This window comes from Nipponia nippon, unplaced genomic scaffold, assembly GCF_047370975.1.
Source record: "Nipponia nippon isolate SJK-2023a ecotype South Korea unplaced genomic scaffold, ASM4737097v1 scaffold_3, whole genome shotgun sequence".
Taxonomy (NCBI): Eukaryota; Metazoa; Chordata; class Aves; order Pelecaniformes; family Threskiornithidae; genus Nipponia; species Nipponia nippon.
In genome coordinates this window covers 2,351,741-2,371,113 of record NW_028262347.1, presented here as the reverse complement: position 1 = coordinate 2,371,113, position 19,373 = coordinate 2,351,741, and the positions used below count along the sequence as shown (strand labels likewise).

At 50.2% G+C, this 19,373-nt stretch overlaps 1 protein-coding gene across 1 annotated transcript in view; it reads left to right on the top strand.

Annotated features, from left to right (window-relative positions):
- Positions 1-6,952, top strand: part of LOC104010519 (uncharacterized) — a 133,944-nt gene extending 126,992 nt beyond the window's left edge. The window contains exons 84-87 of the mRNA XM_087765542.1: positions 1,032-1,199; positions 4,087-4,158; positions 4,794-4,964; positions 6,835-6,952. Coding sequence (XP_087621668.1) covers positions 1,032-1,199; positions 4,087-4,158; positions 4,794-4,964; positions 6,835-6,848 — 425 coding nt within the window. The 3' untranslated portion in view covers positions 6,849-6,952. The remainder of the gene's footprint in view (positions 1-1,031; positions 1,200-4,086; positions 4,159-4,793; positions 4,965-6,834) is intronic.
- Positions 6,953-19,373: the final 12,421 nt, after the last annotated feature.

Here is a 19,373-nt window from a genome sequence, read left to right as displayed (position 1 = left end):
TTGCAACGGACAACTCTCGCTGAAGTGTTTTGCCTTCATGACTCAGGTATTACCAAAGGGCCCTGCCTGTTATCTGGCTGGTTGATCCTGCAGCCAGGAGCATGTGGTCCTCTCCATTCCTCATGCTCAGAGCACCATTTAGATAAAACAGTAAGTTAGTAAAGGAAAGCAAAGCTGTATCAAAACCACAGTGGACACACCACAGAGCATTAATCTGGGATGGATTCAGTCTGCTGGTCCACATTTCTTCAAAATAGGTTTCTGGGTTAACTTTGCACAACCAGGCTCCACTAGATCCACTGTCCTCTACCTGCAAACTCTGTACATTCACCATAAAACCAGAACTCCTAAAATATCTGCTCTGCTAACACGCCTGCCAGCCTGGTCCCTCAGGGCACTGAGCATCAGACATACCCAGAATGAAGGATGATGGAGCCACAGCCTCACACGCATCCAGACATACAGCTGGACATGTATAACTTCGCTAACTCTTTTTGTGGATTCCCAGCCTTTTAGTAAACAAGTCTTACCTGAGGAGACTGGCAGTGCTCAGCACTTCAGGGGACCTATCTCATGGAGATGCTGATCCAGCAGCATTTAATTATCCATGTAGTTTTGATTACAACTCCATCCCAGCTGACACAGGGAACATGTCCATGCAGTCATGGAGGTCCCGAGGAAGCCCAGCACACTTCTTGGGAACCACTTCCTCAAAACCAGCTTTTATTCTGGATAAATTTAGCATATCCCCTGCTCCCTTCCTTGAGAAAACAGTAGAGAGTGCAATCTCTCCTTAATTACTTGCCCTTCTCTAGGGTATATGTGATTTGGAAATAGGTTTCCTACCTTGACCACGTACCCCAGTGGCCTGTAGGCTTTGGTCAACGAAACGTTGTGTTGTGACTTGTCTCCCATACTGTGTTGTGCAGTGGCGGTAATTTTATTGAGCTACAGCCATTTATTGAAGCATGGTGGCTTTCAAACTGTGGCACCAGAGTTCATCCTCACTGACCCAGTGATTAAATCCACAGGTCTGGAGGCAGCTGAAATCAACAGGCAGCTCCAAGGGTATTTTCAGCATCGGGAACACACCAGAAGGGATGGTGAAAGCCAGGAAGAAATGCTTAACAAAACTCAGAGCATGACCACGTTGGTGACTTCGGTGAAGCCCTTCATGGAGTCACCTTCACTTACTGCAAGTAAGTGCAGCTGCGTGGCTGCATGCTTTCCATCTTTCCAACCGTGGCAGCAGTATCTTCTGGAGCACCCCATGAACCCAGTGCTAAATCCTCTTCCCTGGGACTGGCCAGAAACAAGGCAGTGACGGGATTTCCAGTGAGGGCTCCCATGCTGCCATGCCCCATGCTGAAAAGGGCTGGTCGGTGGCTCAGAGACCAGGTGAGCCGATGCCCCTCGACAGGGTGGTGGGTGAGGGAAAAGCCAAATATGTGTGGCCTCAGTGATGATCGCCACCTCCAAAAGGATGCATTTTGAAAGTCTGGAAGGAAGCAGCCATTTTCAGGCTGATTTTGTTCCCTTCTCCCCACCACGTCCTTTGCAACTTCTAGTAAAGCTTCCTACCAGCCAGAAATTACATCTCTGAGACCAAACACTTGAGCTATTACAGACTATTTCTGTCCAGGGCCTCATGAATCCTTTAATGGCTAAAGCTACTGATTACAGCTAATGGGAAAACAAGCAGCTCTATTTCTGTCCCTTTGTGTTGCCCAAGAGGGAGGGGGAGAGAGAAGGGCCAAGGTCAGGACAAATGCAATACAGACCTGCCTGTACACGAACACCAGTGGGTTTGTGGCATCACCTCACACTGCACCTACCTCTACACCAGGCAACTGAACAGGACAAGAGCATGATCCAAGATTGGCCATGCTTTTAGGTATTATCAAGCTACCCAGTAGGATCTTGAGCAGTGCTAGGCAGCCAACATGCAACCGTTATTTTGGGGGATGAAAGCTCCTCAGCCATAGAGAGGTGAACTGTCCTGCTACTTGCCCATGGGCTGGAGGGAGGTTCATGGCCCACTCTGTAGGCACAGCCGATGGCGTGGTTCCCCAGGAGGCTCCAGGACCACCTTGGGATGCACTGGGACACAGTGTCCTGGTGGAAAAGCCCAGGAGATGAGCCCCATGGATACCGGGAACTCCATTAATGCCTGGCTGAGAATGGCCATCTTTCCAGGGAGAGGACACGGTGGGGCAGTTCTGGCTGCATTTCAGATCATCTACCCTTTCTTCTGACCGAGAACCACTATAGTGAGCACTACAATGAGGGAATGCTTAGCCCAGCTTCATGCAGACCTGGTGAGCAATACGGTCCCCTTGGCACAAAAGAGCTACCAGTCAGATACCCTCCTTCTCCTGTCCTCATGGGATAATGGCTCATGGGTGGCTTTTCCAGGCCCTATGGGCCTGCCCGTCCCCTGGGATGCTGATGGAGGCAACAAGCACCCTTTGACATGACTGGCTTGAGAGGTTTCTGGGTAGCTCTGCCCTAAATTTTAGCAGCAACCTGGAAATGACCTTCACCCAGAAGGACCCGTATGAGCTGCCCTCCTCCAGGTCCATCACATCTTCAAATCCATGCCACAGCCACCCATGCACCCTCTGACCTCCTCATCAGGGCTTGGCTTTGAGTCTTGATTTATGGGAGACAGAGAGTGAAAACATGATGCCAAAGGGCTGGTGGGGAGGAATGGGGGATTATGGGCTTGCTTGTGGAGAGCTTTCTGCACTTGGCGCTCAAAGTTCAAACACACTGCAAGACAGGGCAGGACTCAAAATGAGGGAGAGTTCAGACTCATTTATTGCAATTCAGCAAATCAGAAATTAAGAGGTGGCTGCTCATATTTTGCCACCAGGAGGAGGAGGGTTGGGTAGCATTGATGGAGCTGCCTTTGACACAGGCAGGGGGACAGCGGCAGTGCTTCAGCTCAGAGAAATAGGTACTTGCAGGGCCAGATGCATCCCAGCAGAAGGGAGCCATCTAAAATGCAACATCCCATGCCCCTACAACACTCCTGCCCAAACTCTGGTCCCCCAGCATCTCTGGGGCAAAGCTTTCTGCAGACTGGCCATGCAGCAGCTGAGTGGCCAATCCGCACAAAAGCTTGCCAGTCAGCTCACCAGTTGGCCAATAAGCACATGGGTTGGCCAACCAGTCCTTCTACTTTAGAAATAATTAAAAAAAAAAATCACATTGCATTTTCATACTGAGCAAGACACCCCAATGTTACACACCTTTACACCCCAAAACAAGTCGTAGCCTATACAAGCTGTTGACTTACAGTTTATATGCATTGACCTTTATTACCCGTGGTGGCCCTTTCCCTGAGCTTTGGGAAGAGTTTTAAGTCAACCCCATTGATGATGACCTCCATTTTTCCCCTGTATACTTTGCTAAGCATCGAACCAATCCCCCAAATCCAGCTAAGCCTGGAACCAGCTCCCAACCATCACCACCTTCCTCCTGCCCACCCCCAAGTGCTCTCCTGATGTCTGTGTCATACATCAAAGACATCATCCATCTGGGTTTAAACTTACTTTATACCAAGGCAGCATCTGGGATCTGGGCAGTTGCAGATCGATGGGGCGTACCACATGTTATTGAATCACAGCTGCAGCCGTCACCAGCCGACAATCCCATTAAAGCCCAGGTCTGAGGCAGGAGGGCTCATAAATCGCTCTGCTAAGTGATGAGTGCAGATAGGCGCTCTAAATGTTAACAGGATTCTGTAGTCGGAGGGTTATTACTGCCAGATTACAATCGCTCCTGGCTTTTCAAAGCTCACAGATTTACAAAACTCCAGCCTGACATTTATCTCCTGCAAACAACTACAAATACTTCCATTTTCTCTGACTAACACCCAACCTTTCTGACTGAGTTGTTTAACACCATTAAGAATTTTATTGCCACCGGTTTCTCCCTCCCCTCACCAATTGCTCTGTGACATTTATTAAGAGAACTTGTTAGCCGGCGGAAAGCCATGTAAGGCTCCAATGATCTATATTTAAATGGTGGCTAATTTGTTTGCGTGCCCTCGTTACATGTGATTTCCATTTGCTTCCCCAGCGGCTCCCCGGGCGCAGCAGATAACAGGTCCCTCTCAGCGCAAGCGCCGAGAAGCCCACAGTCAATTACCAGGTGAAATGCACTGAATTAAGCGACATTTAGGGAAGTCACTTCCCGGGTGGGAAGTGCTTTTTGGCATTGAGATCAAGGGGACATGGTGCTGAAAGAGTTACACATGCCAGCAACCAGAGGCTCAAAACTCAGTTTTGAGCTTGGCTTAAAACAGCTGCTTTTGCCCCGGGGCATTGAGGTGGTGGTGAACAAACTGGAGGCTGTTTTCACCCAGTCTTGATCCTGTGTTGTCCAGTCCCACCAGCAAAATGCACAGTGAGAGTCCCCCAGACAACACCCCGAATGCAACCACCCCTGCAAAGACCCCCCCACTCAGATCTCAGGGGTTAGTTGCCCCCTTGCAAAGGTCAGAGACCACCACGATGGGCACCACAGGGGTGGATGCTGCCATGGAAGAGCAAGGAGCCTTGTGCTTGTCCCACTATGGAAATCCGCTGCCAGATGCCCACCCTTGGTCCTTGCTGCCCCCTTTGCTCTGCCAACCCCATCACTTTGGGCTAAGGCGCTGGCTGTGGGGCAGTGGAAGTTCTTGGACCAGCCCCACGCATTTGCCCAGGGCAGGATGGGGGTGGCAGAGTGTGGCCTTTTCTCACCCGGATCCAACACACAAGTGGTGGGGGTGTGTTTTCCTGCAGCCCCCTGCCTGCAGCCGATGGACGAGGGCTCCTGCCAGCACTACGCCCTGCTCTGGTATTACCATGCAGAGGCAAATGCCTGCCGGCCCTTCGTCTTTGGAGGATGCCAAGGCAACAGCAACCGCTTTGAAACCAAGTGGAAATGTGAGCGGCGGTGCAAAACCTCAGCAGGTAAGGCAGCCCCTGAGCCCTCCAACCATCCTCTTCCTCCAACCAGGAGTGAGGTCAAAGCAGGAAAACCCATCCATGGTCTGCCCACCTCCATTCCCTTATGGTGCCCCACCAGGACCAAGAGAGGACTTGGAGGAGTGCCTCTAGCTTGCAAGGTCTCATTCCCCTCCCACTCCCACTTTGGCCTCCCCTGGCCCCTCCTAGGAGCTTCTGGACATCTCCTCCCTTGGACCACATCCACTGATGGGTTGTGGGTGGACCTGTGGGTGATGAGGAGGGTCCACCTCGGCACCGGCACTGGGTCCTGATAGTTTGCATGCCTCGAGCTCAGTCACCTTGTGCCTTCTGAGGGCTGAGGTTTGTAGGAATTTGGGGACTGGTGCCTTCTGAATCCTGGACTGCTCCATCCAACCACCTCTCTGGCATCTCCAGCCACCAAGGACTCCAGGCTGAGCCTGAAGCTTGTGGAGCTGCCCTAATCTAGACCAGCTCGTGAGCAGTCCCAAATGCCCCTGAGTTGGGGTCACACCTCATCCAGGGGTTCAATGGGAAAAACTCACTCCTGGAAGCCCAGCTGGGCTCCCATTGCCAGATCCCTAGGTCATGGTTCATGGGGTCAGTCTGCATGGCTCTTCCTCATATCCAGGCATGCGGTAGCTCACCGCAGGGGAAATGGGCTCCTGCTGTGCCCTGACAGTAATGCAAACACTGCTGCTGCCAAGCAGCCCACGAGCCACAGCTGAAACCAGCCTTCCTAGAAAGATGCTCCTCTCTCAGCCTTTCCTCTGCGTGGAGACAACCCCTCTGGGCATCAGGAGAAATGCATTAGTTCTCCACAACACATTAGAAAAAACTCTGGTGAGCTTCATCTTCTCTGGTTTTGAAGGCATGTTGAAAAAGAAAAAGAAATTAAAGGCTGAGATCTGTAATTTCAGGTTCATTTCAGAGTTTTCAGGTGGTCTATATTTTGCTGGTTGTTTTTTATTCAGACACCTATTATGCATAAAATCAAGACCATTGCACAGGCTGTTATCACCCACTTGAATCTTTCTGATATGCAATGGACTTTGCACAGCCCAGGCTTCCTACTGTGCAAGGAAGAAGGCAGTGCAAATATTCATTGCTCTAAGTGCAGTTTGGGACAGGCAATGACATCCTGGAGAGCTGAAATGCTCTTTGGGAAGAAGGAGCATGTATTGACTGACCAGGAAGGAGAGATTTGCTGCCCCAGTGCAGCCAGCCTAAACTGGATGCCCTCTTCTGTCCCACCACCACCACAAGGGTTAGCATCACTCCTTGGGGAGCCCATCCTTGTTCATTGACCATAAGGGCAATCAAGGTAGACCGATTGGCCCATTGAGCCTGGTCAGTGTCCACGTTTGGTGGCCTGCTTCTTTGCAATGTACTGCATGACAGCAAGCCGCTCTCAGTGCTTTAAATCCAGTCCCAGCAGCACCAGGTAATAAGTGAACCTCTTCCCAGCCAATGCTTTACCCCAGGGCATAAGCATTAAGAGATGGTGTAGGCTTCACAAAGCAGCTGTAGATACCTCCAGCACTGTGTCTGCACTCCCTTTGTGGGGAGAAGCAACCACTGGGGAGTGGGAGTCATCCAAAACCAAGCCAGGTCCATGTGTCCTCTACATGCCCATTTCTCCTGACTGATCCTAAATGGTGCCTGGAGCTGGCCAGGATCGGGACATTTGCTTTATGGATGTCTGATGTGTTGTGACATGACCTAGCATAGACAATCCCGTTGTGTCAGGGACCTCCCAAGCCACTGTGAGCAAGGGAGGTCCAAGAAGAAGCCCAAGCTGTAGCCAACCTCCGATGTCCCCTTTGTTTTCTCTTTCCTCGCTTTCAAAAACCAGTCAGAGGAAGGTGATCGGCTGCAATTGCCATGTTTAAATAAAAAAGAAATGGAGCTGTGAGAAGTGTCTCCCGGACGTTTCAGAGACTGGACAAGCAAGACAAACCATTTAATGTGAAGAGGCAAAGGATGCATGAAAAAAGATGTTTGAAGACTGTAATTATGAGCAGGAAATAAAGCGGTATGAGGAGAGGGAAACATCTGATTGCTCAGTAAAGCAGAGACGTCCAGCAGCTCACGACTGCACCACTCGCCCTGTAGGACTACTGTGCAAAACCAGGTGACGCATAACTCTGAGTTTATTTTTGTAAAATAAAAGTGTGTTAATGCTGCTGTGTATAATTCTAGTTCATAATTCACCTGGAAGCAGTAACCCTTTGAGAAGGGCAAAGAGAAAGCTGGGAATTTCCATTGCCCCATGTCGGACCAGGTAGGCAGGTTGAGCCCTGTCCTATAGCAGATAACATTTCAGCTCGTCCCTAAACTCCCCATGGCCTTTAGGAAGTCCCACCTTCTCCTTCACTTGACCATTCCCTGGGCAGGTGAAGAGGAGCCATCCCAAACTGTATGATAAGAAAAAAAACAGGGTTCAAAACCAGACATGGCTTCTCCCTGCAAAATGCCACTCCCAAGTCTTCAAGGCATTTGAAGCCTTTGCCCAGAGAGTTGTGAAAATCCAACAAGTGGGAGAGTAAATCTCTGGGTTTTGATGGCCACACGGACCCAGCTGAGAGGGGTCCTATCCAATAGCATCTCCTCCGAGTGCACATCATGGGACAGCATGCCAGCCCTTGGGAAGGGTCACAGCAGCTCCAATGGCACAGAAGCCTCTCCCAGCTTTTTAAATATTTGCAGTTTGCCGAAGAAACAGCAGAAGCAAAAGGCTCTGCCTTCCCCAGGAGCAAGGAAATTGCTGTCGTGTTGCAACCAGGTAGGAAACACGGTGCCTAAAAATGACACCTCTCAGGTGTGGCATGGGTTGGTTGACCACATCATCACTGCTCACACTACTAGCTTGGCAGGGCTCTCCCCAACATTTTGGTGCTGGCATTTTGGGCTCCCAGTCCTTCGCCTGAGGAGCTCTGCAGTGCCTTGGCAATGTGAGCATCCATCGGTTCAAGCCTCCATTCCTCTGCATAACAGGTTCCCAATACACATGCCCAAAACTTCTATAAATGGTGGCTTTTCTGCCCCATATCAACAAAAAATATTTTCATTAAAGATTGTACATTGCATTGTGTCTTCAAGGACTGCACTGGGAATTGCCTTTCCTCATCCAAATGCCTTTGGTGGGAACATAATGGCTAAATGAGGATTCATGCTGGAGTGGAATGGGGGGGAGATAGTTAGGAAATCAGTGGGGGTTAGTAAAAGTTTGGCTACACAGTTTGGTAAGGTTGAGCTTAGATTTCCCTGGCCCAGAGAAGTTGCCTCATTGCTACTGGTAGCATAGGCAGAAGAAAGATTGCCCTTACCCACAATATCCCAAGCCTCAAGGAGGAACCAGCAGAGGTTTTCTGGATTTTTATTCCTCCCACAGCTAAGGTCTTTTTTACTCAAAAAAAAAAAAAGAATTTGGTAAATGTTGGCAATGAGACAAGTGCCATTTTCAGACTGACATTTCCAGCCTCTTGTCTTGAAATACTGTTCTGTATCGAAATGTACTTTGGCAAGAAAAACATTCAGGTATTTTTTCATGGCAAGAAAAATATCCCCTTGGAAAAGAAACAAAATGTTCCCATCTAAGCAAAACAGCGGGTATAGCGTGACCAAAAAGAAAGTATTGCTGCATTTCCAGGTGAGGCCACAGCATTGAGAAACAGGTATTATTTTGAGAAACACCCCACATTTTCATGTTTCTCTGGCATCACAGCGATGGGGGACGCTTTGTAAGGGAGGCTGCAGGACGCCTATGTCTGCAGAGCTGTGGCCGGGCTGGGGAGCTCGCAGGGTGCCCGGCTGTGCAGGTGTTGCAGCCTCTGGCCCTCAGCAGTTCAGGAGACACGGAGCAGGACTGGTCCTGCATTGGCCCAGGAAGAGCTGAGACCATCCAGGGGAGCAACATGTTTGCAACCAGCAGGAAAAACCTTCATTCCTAAATTACATTGACAAAAATAATCACTGTGCACAAGAAAACAGAGACCTAACGGAGCGCACGACCCACAGGTTCATTTGACAGCCTGGTATGAAAACCTTTATTTAGGTGGGACCTTGCCAAGGGGCACAAGTCATTGAGCTCCCACAACTGTGCAGAGCAAACAACATTTCAGAGCCTTAAAAGAGCGGTGTGGGAAAGGAACTCAGACATATGAAGGGCTCAGGATGCACCTCCAGAAAGGTTCGCTCATGTTGATCTGATTTTGGACATCTCTTCTTGCAAACCCCCGTTCATCAAATGATCCTTCCTGATGCAAACCAGCTCACAGCTGGACTGGAGCAAAAATATTTGTATGGGCAAAAGGCGACCCACTGTGAACCGTTCTCACTATTTAATTAATACAGAAAAAGCTGATGAATAATATTTATTATTACAAGAAAAAACCCTCCTAACATCTCCCTTTTCTCTGGTGTGGTGCTCACCCTGCCAGCATCACTTCAGTAAAGGCACCAGTGGCCTCTAGCAGAAATACGGCATTGTCATACTTGAATTGCCACCACCACTTGACCCAGGGTGTCAGGTCAGTGCAAAGCCTGTGGTCTTTTACTAGCAATGGCAAAAAAAATACATTTATTTATGGGGTTGCGGTAACTTTGGACCAGCTCTATTCTGACCCAGTTCTGGGTGTCCCTGCAAACCAGCCTCCCCGTCCTTGTCTCCTCTTGCCCAAGACTGAGTGTTACCCTTGGTCCAGCACTTGGTCAGCCCTGTCCAGGGCTGTAGGGTTTGGCCCAGCACGGTGGGGAAGTTTTCCTAAGGAGGGAGATTTGAGAAGAAAGGCTTTGGGTTGGCCATCAGAGGAAATGCCAGACTGCGCATCCCTGCCTCATCCTACCAAGCCAGCCCACGTGTGGCTGCACCATCTCTGGTGATACGGTGATGCATGGGGCATATCTCCACCCTAGCACATGGCTTAGGGTCACTGGGTGGCCTGTCCCTGTCCCGTAGCTGGGCTGGCATCACAGTACCCTGCAGAGTGCATGCTCCTCCTGCCTCCTTTAGCTCCCCAGACCCTCCCAGGACATCTCTTGGGCATCTGCCCCCATGTCCTGTCTCTGCCTTTCTTGTGTGCTGCTATGTTGGGTTTCCACCAAGACAACGGAGATGCTCCCAGCAGCCTTTCTCCAATTCAGGGTGCAACAGCATCCCTCCTGGGGACCACTACCACCAGGCAGCTCATGAATAACTCAAAGTGGCACTTATTTACCCAAACCAAGAGGGGAAAGCCTTCCTCCATCCCGTGGTTACTCTCCTAGGGACCCCAGCCCTGCATTTCACTATCGCCCTCCAACTAACAACTGTACCAGGGCATTAGAGAGGAGGAGGGTGCATTGCTGTGGGCTGGTGAATCCTTTGGCAGGCATGTTAAGTTGACATGAAGCCTGAAGAGATGATAAGCAATAGTAATTGCATGAAGGTCATTTTTATAGCTGTGAATCAGCAGTGCAGTGAGGGTCTGGAGGCAGCAGTAGGTAAGCAAATGGACCTGGGGGACCTGGGACCTCCCGGAGAGCATGAGGAATTTCTCTTTCTGCCTTATTATTCCCAGATGACAAATAAATGGGGCAAGACCTTCATTTTTCCTTGCAATTCCAGTGCCATCACTTAAAATAGGGCTTCACCTCCTCACATGCAAAATTTCTTGGCAGCTTTTGGCTCCAAGCTTGACAAGGAGTGCACATATCCCAAAGCCAAGTCTGGGAAACAAACTTGGCCACCTGGTTTCATGGTCAAGGTGTAGCCAAAGGAGAGGGGCAGAGTCTCTTGAGGGGGTTATTTGGCTCAAGACCCTTCACCATAAACCATGCTCATGGCACAGGCCAAAGCAGCAGCTCACCAGGGAGCCAGGCAACTTAATTCAGATATGCAAACCGGCTGGAAGACTTGAGAAGTGAAAACCAATAATGTGGGCAAGTGTATAAGATCAAGCTGTTCAGTCCTCTGCTGGGTGTATTAAACACAGCTTGAATTTCCCATCAGTGCTCTGGGAGCTTAGGCATAATGGGAAATTGATAACTTGATTTTTTTTAATACATCTAGCCTTAAATGTTTACTATTGATTTGCCATCTGAACCGCTTTGGCAGGGCCAAATATTACCGGAATGCATCCTCGGTGTTTCCTTGGAAATAGCATGTCACTCTAATTGAGTTTCTTGAAATTATTTGATTGCAGGGTGGGGGAGACTTTTAGGGCTGAACGATTTGCTGGCAAGCTGACGGCTTTCCAGGTGCAGGGAGCCAGGGCTGCTCCAAACAGGGCGAAGCCAGAAGATTCCTGAACATACATTGGAGAATGGCCTTAGAAAGCAAAGAGCATCGCTACAAATGGTCATCCCCCAGCATGTGAAAAGCTGGGGCTTTAATGCACATAAAACCAGCTTCACAAACCCTCGTGGAGTTTGCAAAGTGGAGGGCAATTTTGGAGCACGGGTGACCCCATCACTCATTTTGTAGGGATCACGTGGCCCCGGAGCTGAGCCCATGGGTCTGTATCTATGGATATACATGCACCTATAGCTTGAGCATGCTCAGCCCCTTTGCAGGAGGGGGCTTCTTGTGCATCCAGCCAGCAAAGTCTTGCAAGGAGATGCAGAGAGGAGAAACTCACCTCATCGCAGCATCCAATGTCCGCAGGCAGTTCCTTAGCAACCCTGACAAAAGAAAATGGATCGTGAGAGATGAAGAGGCTGGGCCAGTGTAATTTAGTAATTTGATAATGATACAGTCCCTGAAATGGCCGCCAGCACTGACAGCTGGACCCCGAGCATCATCCAGCATCCTCTGGCTGCGCCCAACAGATTGGAGCGGACAGGCTGTTTGGGAGGGAGCTGACAAAAGCTCCTGTCTTCACTCCTGCTGGAATCAAAAGCAACAAAAAAGTTCATCGCCATGTCACCAGTCTGAATTGTGCTTAGCTAGGTTAATTAATTGCGCAGTATTTTTAGAGCAGGACTAATTTAGGCTCTGGAGATGGTGCGGAAGCAAACGGCTGTGAGTTAATGCAGGGCTGGACCTGAGCACTGGCAAGTCCATCTTGCAAAACCCTCCACCACATCCTCCATGCTTGGACTCTGTGGGAGGCAGTGGAGGTTTGCATGTCGTCCACAGCCCTTTTGGGTGATACTCATCACTTCTCGGAGCAATTGTAATCGATACATCACTATATTGGTATATACAGCCTCCTGCCAGCATTGCTGGGAGGCCACTGGTGAACACTATCCCCTGCCCACTGCAAGGGTGGAATTGCAACCCAACAGCCACAACACCGTTGAGAAGGAGGGAAAATGTTGAAAAAGCCTGAAAAACCTTCTGTGCCAGGAAGGCAGCTCTGCCTGTCTGAGCTGGGACAAGCAAAAGCAAAAATGGGGATGGATTTGCCCCTGCCATCATTGCCATGTGGGTTAGGAGGAAAACCAAGGAGAAACTGTCTCCATCCAGGAGCTGGTGCTCCTGTGGGAGCTGCCTCAGGCTGTCCGTCCTGCCCCATTTTGCACCCCAAACCACACCGGTAAATCTCATTTCATCCCTCAGGTTTCCTCTGGATGGCTCCTCACCCATCCCCTGCCTTGGCCATCCCTTAAGCCAGCACCCTGAGCCCCACTAGTGGGCTCTGTATCCCCTAGATGTATACCACTCTGCCCCTGAAACCACCCCAAGCACCTCCCCATGGGTCATGAAGCCAAGGGGCCAACCCACAGCCATGATCCCAGTGGCAAAGAAATGCTGGATGGGCAATACAACCCATCTGTAGAGAAGAGACCATAGCATTTCTTGAGCAGTGTCTCTCCCATGTGCCTTGCCAAGCTGCTGCAGCCTCACCAGTGGGAGCGATCCCTGCTTATGGAGGCAGGAAAAAGGAGAAGCAGCTCTTTTTATACTTCACACCATGGGGTCTAAATAGGTTTTATAAGTAGACCCACTGTCAGGATAAACATCCCGAGGCCAGCGCCGCTCCTGCGTGTGGATCCAGGCTCCTGCTGCCTCCCTTTACATTTTTTCTTGATTTTAGATGTTTCCTTCCAACTGGAGATGTGATGCCCACGTAGCTGCAGGCACATACCATGTGTACAGGTAGGGGCAAACACCTCCTTGGAGAAGGGGTAGGAGGTGCAACAGAGAGATAGCAGATAAAAGCATGGCAGCAAACACTTGGGGAAGACAATTTAGAGGATTTAAGGTTATTTTTTTCTTCTCCACTGCTTTTTTCTTTTCTTCCTTTGGAGGGAAAGCATCAAGAACCAAGCTTTATTTCATGCCTGAAGACTGCCAGTGGTGAAGTTGGTCTTTGGGTTTGGCCCAAGCAATTCTTGGAGAAGCATATATAGCAATCTGCAAAATAACCCCAGCCCATTTTATCCCGAAGAGGCTTTCTTATATTACATTTGCATCAAAAGCTCAAAGCAGAGCTAATTAATTGCCAGGAACAAGAAACACTGAAGGTGGGGTGGGTAAATGCTCGTTACAGGCAGCCAAGTGCTTTGCGTACGACCGGGGCTGTAAATCCCCTGTGACCCTGCAGCAGCAGCAAGAGACTCAGGACCCAAGAAGGTGAAAAAAGGGCAAGAAAGGCAAAACAGTAATTCAACCCCTGCAAAACTAACAAACTCCATGTTCCCAGCTCCTCTCCTCCCTCTACTGAGGTCCTGGCTCAAAGCTTTCCAAGCCCTCAGCGCCCACTATACGGCCACCTTGGAGAGACATGCAGGGACTTGCTGTGACCGAGCTGTTGGAAGGAATGAAAATCACCCCCAAAATGGGGTTATGGGGCAAAGAAACCCACCAAAAGTCAGCCTCAGGGGAGAGGAAGGGCAGTTCACTGTAGGGTTATGGAGAGATGGGAGATGGGCAATCTCGTATCACAGCGAAGTCCTCCCTCCACAGCCTTGAAAATGCAAATGGAGTCTTACAGATTATTAAAGAAGGGACAAAGCAAACCAGAAAACTCCCTTCTGCCCCTCTATGGACCTACAGAGCATCCATGTCCGACTCCTCTATGCAATTCTGGTGCTGGAAGCAGTACACAGGACCTCACATCGCATTGCCTTTGCCTCCCCGGGCCAGGCAAAACTTCTGTGCTGGTATTTGGGGCATGCTTTTTGCTTTCAAGGCTTCTGGTGTGATAACGACCACGAGTCGCTGTGTCTTATTTTTCCCAGTAGCGGAATGGTTGTAGTGATGAAACTTTAATAAGATCCTCTTCAGCTGCCCACATTTGGGCTTTAAACGATGATTCACAGAAGGAAATTGAGCTCGGCGAGAGCGAGGGCAGGCTGCAGAGAGGTGGGAAGGTGTCCTGCTCCTGGAGAGACAGACGCACAAGGGAGACGCACGAGGACGCTCATGACAAAGCCTGCATTTTTCATAAGTTTGGTAATTTTCGGAGAAACTTTTTAGGAGTTTGAGTCCCCTCTGCCGCCAGCCAGCTCCCGTGGCTCCCCCAGGCTGTCCGTAGCACAGCTCCCTCCTTCCCCAGGGTCAGCTGGGGTTATTTTCATGCTGTGAGATTTTCAGTTTTGCAGGAAAATCTCCTCTCCGATCCCCTGCAAAAGCAAAGGCTGAAGCAGGAATCTGACAGCCACCATAGCCAGTGACAGCTAAAACAGTCTGGTTTGCTTTTAAAGCAGACTGATAGGGATGAACCAGGCAGTTTGACTTCTTTCATCTTTCTCTCTTACGCGCTGTCTTCTCTTTCCTGTTTTCCCCTAATAAAATCACCACGAAGACTCCATGTCTGGCGTGCGCATTTTCCTCCTGTAAGGACGTTGTCCTGTACCAATGGCTGGACTTGATGATCTTAAAGGTCTTTTCCAACCTAAACGATTCTATGATTCCCAACAGCAAAGCGTTTTATGGGTAAATAAAAGATACAAATACACCCTAGTATCTGTTCAGGAGACCGAGATGGGTTTCACCGCCTGGCTCCAGCAGTGACCTGCTAGATGATGGGAAAGACGTTCACCTCCACGCTCCAGCTTCTCTCTCAGGTAGTTTTTGTTGTCTGCAGGAAAAAAAAAATAAATAGATTCACATTTACATGGGTCATTCAGGCAGCAGGATTGACTTCTGAGGGGGACCCATGTGCATATGCCATTCCTTCACATGCAGTGTGTCTTTAGGGTTGTTTCGATTGCTTTTTGCCTTTGCAGCCATGGGGATGATTTGTCTCAAGCCTGGCTGCCCAGGAAAGCAGTTTGTTAGGCATTGCGTCCCTCCCTGCCTTTCAGTCTGCTCTTGTGCCCTGCTCCCCTGAGACCTTTGGGATCCACTGCCAACCAATTCAGTCAAATGGGGTGAGGGTCAACCCCAACTGTGCGAAGACAGACCCATGGTGGAGGTGGGTAACTGCATTTGTCACCTCCCGTGCAAGGCTGCAGCTGTAGCTGCTGACACCCAAAAGCCCAGGTGGGACTTGGCACTAACAAACACCCCCTCAGGGTCCCACAGGACCTCCTGGCATGTAGGTCAGCCCTTTCCCAACATCTCCAACTCATCTCATTGCAGCCACTAGCCAGGAAGGGCTGAACACCCCATTTCCAACCATTCAGAGCATGCACAACCCGTGTGGACAGCCTGAAGCAGTTGCAATGGATAAAAACTACATGCACACACCTTCTCCCTCCATCACACATGCTCTCCTACCAAACTCAGGAAAGCTTCAGTGAGAGAGGACCACCACCCCACCACAAGGGATGGGATGGTTGCAAAAGTGGAACAGCCAACACTTGTGTGGATGCAGATAACAGACCTTACGCCCTCCCAACCTATGGCCTTGTACTGGGTCTGGCTGAGATGGAGTTAATTTTCCCCATAGCAGCCCTCATGGTGCTGTGCTCTGTAGTGGTAGCTCGAAAGGTGTTGATAACACATCGGTGTTTTGGCTACTGCTGAGCAGCATCAAGGCTGGCTCTCCAACATTCCCCCCTCACCAGCAGGCTGGGGGTGGGCAAGATCTTGGGAGGGGACATAGCAAGGAACAGCTGACCCAAACTGACCAAAGGAATATTCCATACCATCTGACGTCTGCTCAGCAATAAAAGCTAAGAGAAAGGAGGAGGAGGGGGGCATTCGTTATTACGAGATTTGTCTTCCGAAGCAACCGCTACACATACTGAAGGCCTACAACCCTGGAAGTGGCTGGACATCACCTGCTGATGGGAAGTAGAGAATAAATCTTTTGTTTTCCTTTCCTTCTGTGCGCGGCCTTTGCTTTTGCTTTATTAAACTGCCTTTATCTTGACCCACAAGGTTTTTTTTCCATCTTATTTTCTCCATCCCCTGCCCTGCTGAGGAGGGGAGTGATAGAGTGGCTTGGTGGGCACCTGGCATCCAGCCAAGGTCAACCCACCACAGGTCTTCATATAGTTTAATTCACTGTGGAGATGCACTGAAATAAGCTAGAGACCTCATGACCACTGGGAGAGAGTGGGCTAAAGGATGGCTTAATTAATCTACTTTGACTTCATGCCTTTGCCTAACCTACCTTCCCTTCCTCAGGTCCCTGAATCACAGGTTCCCAGTGATTTTGGCAATAGCAGGGCTTTAGTTTTGTCCTGAAGACGTGACACTCCTGGAGGTGATCAGGGACACCAGGCGCTTGTGTCAGAGGGGTGCACCAGGCCTTGATTTCTGGGGTACCAGTTTTGCCCTACCTTTGGGGCTGGGGGCTGTCAGACCCATGCCCCATGCCAGAAGCAATAACCTTTCCACATCTTTTATATGGATAGGATATATAGGCTGATCTCCTCTGAGCAGGTGACAACTGAGTCCAAAATGCTACCAGAGGCATTTTGAGTGGTTCCCCTGACCCTTTTAAAGTGCTCCTCCACCCCAGTGGGATGTGATGACAGGGCACAGGATGGAGACATTCCCCTCTGGTAGGCAGAGGGGCATCCACTTTCTCGGTGCCCACACACCTTTCATGAAGCACCCGTTGGCCAGGTCGGCACCCAGAGGTCCCATCCCACATGTATTGACATGCTCAGCCCCCTTCTTCCATCCCCAGACCAACAAAATCAGGGGACGTGAGTCCCTAACCTGCTCTGAAGCATGCAGGGCTATCAGTGCCTGAGCCAAACAGGGTCCAAGGGTCTCCTGAGCTTTCCACAAGGACCACAGTCAATTTCTGCAGCCCTCAGGGAGCAAGAGAATGCAAAACACATCTCTCCAAGGAGGCACGATGGGAGAGAAAAGCTGTCAAAGCCCTCATTGTCCACCCCAGGCACAAAGCCTTCTTCCATGGATAGTCAAACCTGGGTTGAGTCAAACCTGGGTGGAGCTTAGCACCACCCAAGGAATTGCATATATTTTAAAAAGCTAGTTAGATACCTCCTGCCAAGTTTCAGGCCCTGACTTGTGGTGTCACCTGATCCAACAACACTAACTAAGTTACCAGGTAACAGTGCTGACTCAAGCCCTTCTTACCCCGTGGAGGTCAAGGAAAGGCAGGACACAAGGCAAGTGGGGGGAAGCAGAAGGTTGCTGAGAATCAGCACTCATGCATCCACAACAAGTAAAAGGGGAAATCATTTTTAATGGACTTTCACCACGGGGGACGGGTTGGAAATAGCTCTCATCTGTCACTGCTTCCTCACTGCAGAGCATGAGCTCAAGGGTTTCATCAGCTCCAGGGACCATGCAGCCCTTACAGAAAGCCCTCTGCAACAAATGAGCCCACAAGCACTTGCCAGAGGGAGAGGAGCGAGGACTGTGGGCCAGATGGTGATCTCCCTCACTCTTGCTGGGAAGAAGTCCCTCTAATGGAGATTCCTACCCAGCTCTTTGAAGTCTGCAAGCGGGTTTGCTTGCCCAAAACTACGACCAAAGGCTCCAAAGATTCAGATAACTAAACCATGTTCCAGGTCTCAGTGAAGGAGAGGAAAGGAAAATGTCAGTCCAGGGGATGAAAGCTTCAAATGAAAATGAGAGAGGAGTGAATTGTTGGAGCAGTGGATCCTGGTGTGCCTCAGCCACCAGCTGGAGGTGATTAAGGGGAGAACCCTCTATCCAGGTTTGAATCCAAAGGGGAGCTCTCACTGTTACTGGTCGCTGCCTCTCAGACAATGGCCAGCACCTTCAGGAGCTGGGCAATAAGCTCAAAGATGCTCATCCAAGAATATCCACAGTCATGGCTCCTTTTCTCCAAAGGAGCTGCTGTGACCATTGCTGGTGTGGTCCAGGAGCGAGAATGCTCCCATCCTAACTTGGAGTCCATCCGGGGTCACTACTGGCTGCCGTTACCTTTTGGAGGGGCTAAGGGGATGTTGCCTACTTTCGGTAAGGTTTGTCCCTTCCCAGGGATAACTGCACCCCACCAGCCCTTTGCTAGAAGAAGGTGGTGATGGCATTTCAAAGCAGGTTTCAGAGAGGAGCTCTGATAAGCAAGCAGGGCTGAGCAGGGTCCTGGGGCCACCAGGAGCCCCCAGCCCAGTCATAAATCTGTGGTGGCCATTGGAGAGGCCCTCCACCAAAGACCTGACTCCTTTGGGTGTCTCAGCCCAGCATCACATGGAGCAACTTCTGTTTCCAGCAGGGAGATCTCCATCCCCATCCTCTTTTTAGCACAAAGCACTTTGTTTTGCAAGCACAAACCAGTGCCATGGGACATCACAGGAGACCTCTCTCTGACCACACCAGGACCAGAGTGGTCCTGGGACCCCAGACTGGTGGTTTTCCTGCCTGGCTGCTGCCTTGGGGCAATCTGAGTTAATTCTGCTGGACTTCAGTGGCTTTGGGGACTTTGAGGGGCTTTTTTTTCCCAAGACACACATTATCCTTAACCCCTCTTCAAATGCTGCAGCTGGGACCATGCCACCACAGCCTGGAAGAAGTTCCCCAAAATTTCAATCTTCCAGGGGTTTCCCTGACTGCATGGGAGGAGAAAAACCCCTGGAGATGGGAAACCAGGCAGAGGGCAGAGCAGTGTGAGCAGGGCACGTCTCTACCTGCTGACGATGGGGGTTACAAGCACTGTCCTGGGGCAAAACCCTGCCAAGGTGCTGCACCAGCCCCACTCTTCAAATGGAAACACATTAATTGGGATAACACTGTTAATCAATGCTGAAAACCCCAACAGGCATCCTTTGGAAGCATAAAAACCTTTGCATTTAAAATATCCTTGCACCAAGTGCCTGGCTACCTGGAGGAGCAGGGGAAAAGCATGTCTGCGTGATCCTGCAAAGTCCCGGCGTTGGCAACGGCCCCGTTTTTGGGTGACTCTCACCAGGCTGCTGGGTTCAGACGTCTTTTTTCCCCCCTCCTTTTTTTCTTCTGAATGGGGAGAGGCACCGCAGCCCCGTGACGTTGCCTGCTCCCTCTGATTTCATTTTAATGAAATCATGCCCAAATGAAGGCTCCACGTCTGGAGTTACGACTCAAACCCCGTG